This window comes from Fringilla coelebs, assembly GCF_963513975.1.
Source record: "Fringilla coelebs genome assembly, chromosome: 11".
NCBI classification, from domain to species: domain Eukaryota; kingdom Metazoa; phylum Chordata; class Aves; order Passeriformes; family Fringillidae; genus Fringilla; species Fringilla coelebs.
The window spans coordinates 15,357,256-15,367,353 of record NC_140037.1 but is presented as its reverse complement, the minus strand read 5'-3'; the positions used below and the strand labels follow the sequence as shown (position 1 = coordinate 15,367,353).

At 51.6% G+C, this 10,098-nt stretch overlaps 1 protein-coding gene across 1 annotated transcript; it reads right to left on the bottom strand.

The window, feature by feature from the left end:
• Window positions 1-154: 154 nt before the first annotated feature.
• Window positions 155-9,488, bottom strand: NKRF (NFKB repressing factor). Its single transcript, XM_084212811.1, has 3 exons — window positions 9,046-9,488; window positions 4,937-5,058; window positions 155-2,891 (listed from the first exon to the last, which is right to left on the bottom strand). The coding sequence occupies exons 1-3, from the start codon at window positions 9,246-9,248 to the stop codon at window positions 904-906; spliced, it is 2,313 nt and encodes a 770-aa protein (XP_084068937.1). The 5' UTR covers window positions 9,249-9,488; the 3' UTR covers window positions 155-903.
• Between the last annotated feature and the right edge of the window lie 610 nt (window positions 9,489-10,098).

The window sequence follows — 10,098 nt, the reverse complement described above, 5'->3', positions numbered from 1 at the left end:
ACCAGACACAAGCACCGGTACAGGGATGGAGCAGAGAAATAACCAGGCACAGATTCAGTTTTGTTCAGGATTAAAGAGCTGATATTCCAAGTAAAAAAATAAGTTATATAACAGTCCCCACAAGCTACATGAGCATCTTTGAGCGTGGGCTCTGCATTTACCTCCAGTTTTTATATTTCACACTTCACCATGGTATCTGCACATGTCAACCATTCTCCAAGGTAGAAACGCTGGAATTCTCTCAGTCCCATTCGCTGGCAATGAAGGCGCCGTCAGCGACTCTCAGAATGGGAGACTCAAGGTAGAAATCTATGAATAAAACTACTACTAAACTGGTTAAGGTTTACATACTGTACATAAACACAGCAGAGACAAGACCTTGATATATGCATTTCTCAAGAATAATCAAGTTTTCACACTTTTTTAATACAAAGTGTGACAAAACCTTTTTTTTCCAGAAATAAAACTTTATTTTTGTTGTAATTAATACCAATTTTACATACAAGTTTATGCCCCCAGACTGCATTTCCTTTGCTTTTTAATTTTTTTTTAAAAAAGTTTTTTTTTTTTCTTTCCTTGCTCAAGAAGAGTAAGGGACCTATAATTTTAAATTATGTCAAATTCCTTCTCGCTGGACATGTGTGTTTGCTATTACAAAACTATTAAAATGTGAAGGAACAAGTAATATCAAAGACACATACAGGAACAGCACTACTGCTTTTGGGTTGTGCTAATGCGCTTGAACAGAATTCGGTCGGTTCTAAACACCTAACAACATTTTAGAAATTATATTGCCAAAGTAAAAGACTTAATGTCATTATTACCCACAAGAAAAATGCAGCATCTCTTTCTTTAGTTGAGTGTCCAGGAAACTCAGTCTCTGCTCAAAGGGGACACCTCACCTTAGTTTGCCTGGGGCATGATAAGCTCGTAATGCCCAACCTGGCCTTCCTGCTTCAGCTGGTCTAACAGATCTTCCTTGCGCCGCTTCCTGCTCACCACCAAGTATCTGTTGTGTCCCTGCCCATGGGATTTACTTTTAAGACCGTATTTTTGGGCAATTTGATGAATCTGCTTCCGCTCATCCATGGTCAGTTCTCTAGAGAAAGTCAAGTCAATGTGACTGTCTGAACGTGCATAGTTTCGAATGATCTCTTCAATATCTCTCTTAGCGATTCTGTTCACCCTTTCCACATCAAGCCCAAGTCCTTCCCTTTTGAACTGCTCCTTTACTGAAATAGGCTCCCTAATTCCTTCACCATCTTTCCCTAGACCACCACCTGTCCAGCCCATCTTTCTTAAAATTTGGTTCCCAATGTTGTCTTCTTTGATCTTCTGTTTGAAAGCCTCTTCTGCTGATCGACCTCTAATCTCATTTCTGGAGATGACGTCTTCGACAGTGCCTTTCTTCAGGTTATTAACAACAGTTGGCTGAGTCTTTTTGAGGATTTTCACAGCTTCCTCTGCTGCCTCATGCTTGACAGATTTCTTCACTCCAACTGCTTCTGCGATGAATTCATCTTCAAGCATCACCTTGCATTTCCATCGCATGCCTGTCATCCTCTCAAAGACGTACTCCACCGTCATTTTGTTGAACTGGGCGGTGTCATTCAGGGTGCACACAGGGTTACTGGAGTTCTCGTAGATCACCAGGTCCTTCAGGTCTTTCTTCCTCCCAGAGCCCCGTGATGAGCAGCCCACTTTCTGCACCTGGGTCACTTTGAGGGATGCTATATTTGACTGCATCTTCTGCAGGATTTTCAGTGCCTCCTCAGCTGCCGCATGCTTGCTGGTCTTTTTTGTGCCAAATCCCTCAGCCAGGCAGTGGTCTTGGAGATACACCTGACAACGCCACGAGCGGTTGGGCATTAATTCATACTTATATTCAACAGACATTTTGTTATATGAGGCAGAATTGTTAAGTATTCCTATTGCATCGCTGGCATTCTCTGTGAGGACAAAACTAGTCCAATCTTTGTTGGCATTTGTGGAACCCTTCATGGATTCAGTACCGGGCTGCATTGGGACACAGTCCCTGTTGGCAACTACGAACTCCTCATGAGGTTTGAGAGCAGGAGGGAAATCTGGGCGACACACACCTGCCTCACACACCACCAGGTCCTCGTGGTAGGTGTGCTTGAACTTCCGCTGAACAACTCGAACTTCCACGGATTTCTTCAGCAGCTTCACTGCCTGCTCCGCGGCTCGGTCCCGGGATCCGTTCTTGCTGCCCGCGTAGCCGGTGGCCAGGTAGACGTTCTGACATCGCACCTCGCAAGCAAAGCCGTCTGTCAGGAGCTTCTTGCTCTTGGGCAGGTCAGCAGGGGCAATCTCTTTCAGAGGAACATAAATATATTCAGGGTTTGTCTTGCATGCCTGAATTGAACGCGTCAAAAGATACGTGAAGTTAATTTTATCTGTCCCAGTGTTTGCATCTGGATTAGTAAGATTTTTCCAGACAGCTGCTGACAGTTTCTCCATAAAGCTCTGCTTCAGCATTATTGCTGATGGAGGGAAAGTCTCTGATGCAGACGGGGCAGTTGAAGGGGAAACAGAAACCTGCACGGCGTTGCTTGTGGTAGAGTCCACATTATTCACAGCCTTCTTGGCTGCTGCTGCTGGGCCTGTAAAGCCAAGCCCAGCTGAGCTAGAGAGCTGGGGATTCACCTCTCGTGCATTCACAAAAGAATTTGTACAGTTTTCAGCTGGCTGTGCCATGCTGTTTGTATTTGCCTCCTGGTTCACCTCCTGCCTTTGGTTATCCAGAGAATTGTCCTTCTTGCCATCCTTCTCAGCACTGGTGACAAAATGTATGGGCTCAAAGCGTGGTCGCACTCGGAACTTGGGGACCACCTTTTTGGGTGGCTCAGGAATCTCTTCTGGCTCTGGACCTACGAGATGGAAGAATATTACACAATTACCAATATGTGCTATGACAGGGAGACAGTGTTTTCAGAAAGTGATCTGCAAGAGGAGTCTGCAGGATCTGAACACAGGACTTGAATTCCTTGGCCAAAACCTGAAAGGTTTCCTTCCAAAAGACATTCACAATTCATCAAAGACAGCCAGTCATTCTTGTGCAGGTCACTACAGTGGTATTTCCACTTTCACAGCTACCACACAAAAATCTCTACATATCTGGTCACATGAGGCTGCCTTCCAGCATTGCCCACTGACCCATCTGTTCATTTCTGAAGTTAATCCCTTCAAATCTACTAAAATAAGTAAAACTATGGTTAACAAGACAGAACACCACAGCAGGACTAGAACCTCAGCTCTGACTCTGCTGCAGGGTTGCAGGATGATGTCAGATAAACTACTTTATCATCCTGTCTCCTCATCTGAGGTGGAACACAGTAGTACCAAACCCTCCCTTCCAAAACACACAGGGCTGTTACTGACTTAACAGAAGCACATTTTCTCTCAGTGTAACTGCTTTGGGCTAAAGGGCAGCACACATGAAGAAATCTGCCTGAGCCTCAAGGGACAGCTGCAGCGACTGAGGGCTCCATTACTGACAGACCTCTTGTTTCTTCACCAGAAGAAATGCAAATGAGACAGACTATCCTGGTGTGCACAGCTACTGCAGAAGGGGAGAATCAAATAGCTGACAAGCAAATATGTTACATCTAAGAGATGGTTACACAAGGCTTCTCCTGTGGAAGATTCAGCACCCACATGCTGACGTGGTACATGTGTGTAATTTCATTGGAGGAGCAAAAGGCCAGCTCAGTGCTGGGAAATGCTGCCTAATCCAGTGCCAGTGTGTTGGCCCTGCTGTAGGTCAGGCTGTCTAGACATCAACCACCACAGCACAGGTATCACCACCCAGCTCACTGCAGGTGAAAACAACATCTGCACACAGCACAAACAGCCCTTCCTTCCTTCCTACTGAAATCAGGTGACAAAGCTCTTAGGCATTAAATCCGTTGCCCATCAGTTCTGATGAATTGTGGCAAGGTTTGCATTTCTTACCGTCTGTTTTTGATGGCTGCACTGCAGCAGCACCTAAAGGCTCTTGCCAGCAGAACAGCTCATTACACTGTCTGTGCAATGAGCCCTGGAGAGCCCTCAGGGCTGCTGCCTGTGACAGACAAAACACCGAGGAGAACAGCAACTCCTCAGCTTTGCAGCTGCCCCGTGGAATCACGGAAGACTGCTGGCTGTCAAAGTAAGGGAAGCAACTTTGGCAGAGCTAGAAATTACAGCCAAGCCCAGAGGAGTCCTGTGCTTTCTGGCCATTTGTGCCTCACACAGGCACACTGCTGACTGACACAGGGGCCTGCCCGCAGCCAGGCACAGTTCCCACCCCTCTCCAGAGCTCTGAAGGTGCCCTGGAGCAGCCAGCAGACGGAGCCATCAAACTGCCAGCACTCTCTGCCTGCTGCAAGCCCTCCACTGGAAAGGCTACAGCTGGAACACTGATACCTAAGACCACGGACTGGGCTGACATATACAGCACTCTTCCAGGCCCAGTAGGGGGGAAAAAAACCCTCCAAAACTACACATTGTGTCTACTCCTCATCCCCTCAAAGCTCCAAGCAGGCTGTAACTCAGAATCAGTGAGCTGAACATCACTATGTACATGTACAACCCTTCCTAGGGTCAGAACATCACATCTCACCACAGCAGACAAAGCCAGACAGGTATTTAATTCCAAACACCATTCCTAGAGGAAACCAATTACCTGATAATTGAAATAAAAAATGGTATTTTCCTAAGCAAAGCCAGAACTGTGTGTGAATCATGCACATGGCAGAGGAGAGGGAACTACTCTGCAGTCCAGCAGAGCCCACCACAGGCATCTCCCCTCCAGTTTGCTGTGCCAGCTGTCCCAGAGGCAGCCCCGCGGCACACTGGTGTCCCCCTGCTCCCAGGGCTGCCCCCCAGACAGGGACAGGGAAGGGAAGGGTCACTAACACTGAGATGTACTCACTGTCCGATGGAGAGCGGTATCTCTTCAGCTTCTTGCTGGGCACCAGCTCGTAGGATCTCGTTTCCCCAATGTCGATGCCTTCAGCCATCTTGAGAACCTTCTCCATGACCTGCACACCGTACCTGTGTGGGGTCAACAGCAGGACACCTCAGAGCCAGCCCCAGGGGCAGCACACAGGCACACACAAGCTTCTCTTATGTAGAACAAGAACAAAAGCTGCCTGAGACACAGCAGCTGGTGCAAGGGAGATGCTCCTCTGATCCTGCTGGAGCAGAGCACAGCACTGACCACTGTCCCCCTGCCACAGCTGCTCTGGCACAGGCACACAGCCACACACCAGCTGACCTGGCTCTGCATGAACCCACTTCTCATTAAACCATGCAGCCACCACACTGACAGTGTTCTAAACTGAAATTTAAATACATTATCTGACAAAACACAGTATTTGGCAGAGCTGCCAGGAGCACTACTGAACACTGGGGTGTGAAGGAGGAGCAGCAGCTTCAGTGAACCAAACACAGGAGCTCAGACTGGCACTGGAGTCCTGTGTGGGGCAGCAGCCAGAGCCTGAACGTCACCAACACTGCAACTGCCATGTCAGGTGACAAAGACACTGCTCAGCCTTCATCGACCACTCTTTAAAAAGCCAAACTAAATTCTGGCTGGGTGCTGCAAATGAAATGTTTTAGGTTCCCGAACCACATGAGAGGTGAAGTGGCTGTGACAAGCTCTGAGCAAACCCTGACCCTGCTGCAGCACCCACAGTTCCACACAAGCAGGACATGCATGGCACAGCCCTGTCCCATCCCTCTAGGCCCTACATCCCCCACCAGCTCAGTTTCCCATTGTTCTGGGATCTGTCACATCATTTCGATCCATTTGCATGCTGAGGCTGAACAGGAAAGAAACCCAAACCTTTCTATCCAAGGAGAGCCTACAAACACGGCCTGACACCAGCCTCTGACAGCTTCACACCATGGTTCAGAAAGGAGGAAGAGCAATGTTGCACCTGTCCCATGGTATGCTCACCTTCCAAAGCCAGAAAGCATCTGTGGGCACTGCCCACAGAGAGGAGCCCACAACTGTCCCAACAGCCAGAGCTGCAGTGATTGGCACCAGCTTCTAAATACTGCTGTTCCAAGGAGTCTGGAAATCTACTCAAGCTCCACTCAAGAAAGGTTTTTTCTGCTCCTGATTTAGAGACCAAGCAGAAATTAGATCCATATAAACTCCTGGGAGAACTCTTGAGCACAGAATACTGCAGACTCCGCTTCAACATCACAGCTCAGCCCTCAGTGGAGGCAGTGGAACCAGGAATTGGAAGAAAATTCCAGAAGGGATCAAAGGGAGATGAGACAGTGGTGATACCTTGGGGGTTAGGATTTTACCTTTTGTTTCTTTCTCTCATGGAATTTTGTCCCATCTGTTACTAAGAGAAAATAATAACCAGTATTTAAGAGAGACTAAAGAAATGGCCACGGTGGGGGAAGTGTGCAGCTTGCTACTCTCTTACCTGGGGGGGGTTTCTCTTCGGAAGGGCAAAAATGCCATGAGATTCTGGCCAGGGGATGAGGAGCTGGGTTCAGCTCCTCTCCCCATCTCGCTGTTAGCATGGGAGGAGGACAGCCCAGTCCCTTTGCTACACTTTAACCCTGCACTCCGCGTCCACCCAAGCCCGGAGCTCCTGCCAGCGCTGCACAGTTCCTGTTACATTTTGTTTGGTTTGGTTTTGTTTTGTTTTTTCTTTGCCCCCCCAGGAACCATCGCCCCCTGCCGGCCGTGCCCGGCCCTGCACCGCGGGCGGCGGGGCCGGGTCACGCACGGACACGCAGGGCGCGCACTCGGGGGTGACACACACCCCGGCAAAGAACTGCTGCTCCTTCCCCACACCTCTGCCTGAAAGCCTCGAAATTCAAAGTTATAATAACTCAGAGGGAAGGGATTCACATTTTCCATTCCAAGGGAGGTTCCCTCCTTCCTTCAAACCAGGACATAGCCCCGTCCTCTCGCAGCCAAAGGAGAGAGCAGTGGGAATCTGTTTCTCTCTCTGGCTGTTACCAGGCATTACCTGTGATGGGCAATGTCCCTTTCCAGCAGGGTGCAAGAACAGCGTCAGATTTGACACCTGTCATTCTTGGGGATGGACACCTTTGGGGCTCATATTTCAGCTGGGGGCGGGGAGGAGATCAGCCAGTCACAACATGTGTTTGCCTAACGCGGCCAGAGGAACCCAGTGCTTCCAGAACCTCACTGAAGTCTCCCTGCTGTGACTTCAACAGGTTACCACTTATCCTGATCCCTGTAACTCTGGAGCCCAATGCTTTCCTGCACCACTGCCCCCATTCTCAGCCACCTTTAACTATCTGGGAACAGGGACACCTTCTCTCATCCACACCTAAACTAAATGAAGCCTTTTACTTAACCCCTTCCTCACAGAGCATGTTTTCTGAGTCTTCTGGATGCTCTCCACATCATCTCCCAGCAGAACACTCTGATCTGTTCTTCACAGAAGCACAGAACAGTCTGAGTTGGAAGGGTCCCACAAGGATTATCGAGTCCAAGTCTTGGGTGAATGGCCCACAAGGGGACTGAACCCACATCACCATCATTATCAGCACCCTGCTCTGACCAGCTGAGCTGCTCTGACAAACAGGCTGTCTTCAGGTGGCAAGAAATCAGCATTAGGAAAGCAAAACAAAACCCCAAACCAAACACCAGCCAACAAACCTAAGAGAAAACAACAAAAATCCCTCAAACTTTGAAGCTATCTACTTGATAAATCAACATCTCCTCCCAAACACCAAAGGCAGTTCCAGGGAATGCTGCAGGTCCCTTCCTTCCCCAGCCAACTGTAAGTAAAGCTAGAATTGTTTAAACAGTACAGAATGTTCCCTGCAGTGCTCCCAGCCAGGCACACCAGCTCTGGGGAAACATCTTCACTGATAATGGCTCCAGACTGCATCCTGCCCAAATCTCATCTGCCCTGAGAGCTGCAGGTGAGGGAGTCCATCACAGAAAGTATGTGCACTGACAGGCTTAAACTGCAGCAGTTTTTGGGATTTGAAACTTCCCACAGTTTTTCACTTCTATTAGCAGCACCCTGTAACAGCTTATTGCACCATTCCCAAAAGCCCTGGCACAGAGGTCCCCATTAAGACAGCACACAAACACATTAAGATGGACCACTGTATATGACTGTATATGAAGAATATATGTATATTCTCAATTTTAACATATGGCTCAAGCTTTGGAATTTAAAACTGTTTAAAATATATGTTAAATTTTGGTGCTTGCAGGGCAGAACAGTTTAGTACTTAACCCAGGGGAAAAAAAAAAAGGAAACAGGCAGATGTGCATTTAAAGATACTGATTTTGCTCTGTAGAGATGACACAAGCTATTCTCCCACAAGGCTGCGGGATGGAACATTATTAAAAGCCCATCTATGTGCCATAGTTTGCAGAAGTTGGTCGTGAAGCAACTACTTCCGTCCAGTTAAAAACAATCACATCATTAAAGGCGTCTGTGGAACGCGGGTGACATTTCTGCAGATCTCCACAACCTGGCTACGGCCGGTACGCCTGGATGAAAGGATTCCCGTTCCCTGTTCCCTTCTCCATGCTTACTTCTCCCAGAAAAGTTGAGCCTTCAGGGGACTGTACAGGCTGCTTTGTGCTCAGAGGGAAGCTCTCTCCTCATTTAAATGACACAGCACAGCACCGCGAGCTTAACGAGTCCTGGGGGCGGGACATCAAGAACTACTCGCAAAAGACACAAACTTTTCGAGTGGCTTGCTCCTCTCCACATACAAACACCGGCATACTCGAGCAAACCAAACCGGCCAGGGACAGAAATTCTTTTGCCTCAGCCCCTTACATCCCAGCTGTTCTGCGGCCACTTTCTATAAAACGGATCTGGGGCCGAGATTTGGTCACCACGGGAGCCTGAGCCCCTTCTCCCCGCGGGGGCTCCCGATCCGCTTGACTTCACCGGCTCCTGCCCACAGCACGGCTCGTCCTGCTGAGCGCCGCGACCCGCGGTGTCCTGCGGGCACCCCGGCTGACAGCGAGCGCCGAGAGCCCGCCCGCGCCCCGCGGGCCCCGCGCCTCACCTGCAGCCCATGAAGACGTGGTTGGTCCAGAGCACGGAGAGCGCCAGCAGCTGGTCGATGGCGCCGCCGGGGTACGCGGGGAGGTGGCGGAGGATGAAGCGGCGGCGCAGAGCCCATTGCCGATCGGTCTCGTTGTACTGCCGCCACTGCTCCAGCGCCGGCTCGGCCACCGCCTCCGGCTGCGGCTCTGCCGGCGGCGGCATGGCGGGCAAAGGCCGCGGGGCCGAACCCCGCCAGGGGCGCGCACCCGCGGGGCCCGGGCGCGTACGGCGGGACCAGGCCCCACGTGTGGACCAGGCCGCGGCTCGCTGCGGGCCACCGGGAAGCGCCGGCCCAGCCCAGCCTCAGTTCCCCCGTCACCTGCCCCGCCCCCGGCCCCGTTCCCTGGCGGCCCCGCCCCGCAGGCGCCGTCCCGGTTCCGCTCCCGGTTCCGCTCCCGTCACTCGCGCGGGGCCGAACGGCGCGGCCCGGCCGGCGCCGCGTCACGTGGCCGCGCGTCATGATCGCGCGAGACACCGCGAGAAACAGCCGCCATGGCGGGGCCGGCGCGGCGGGCCTCAGCGCCCCCTGGCGGCGGCTGCCGGGAGCGGGGACGCGGCCCCGGGGCAGCCCCGGGCCCCACGGTGCCCTCCCGGTTCGCCCCCGGTTTCCCCGGTCGGTCCCGCTCCCGCCCGCCCTCCCCAGGGATCTGCCCCAGGCCTTGCCGAACAGCCGCGGTTGCCCCAGGGGCCTAGATCCGCCATCCCGACCGGGCTCCGGCCTCCCCGTGACTGCCGGGGCTCTGCGGAGCGCCGGGCCCAGCGAGCAGCGCACACACACACAGCACAGCAGCCGCGCTGGCTTTCGTGTTTTTTATTTCAAATGTACATGAAAGTTAGAAAGGTAACAGGCGGAACAGTGCAGGCTCCTCAGCGGTTGCCGTGTGGGTACCGAACGCGGTGCAGTTCTCCGTGTGTACGAAGCAAAGGAGGCCGGGCCGGGGCTCGGGGCGCGGCGGGGCCCGGGCGGCCCTGGCGCCGCTCACGGAGCTCGGCCTCGCACCGCCCGGCACTG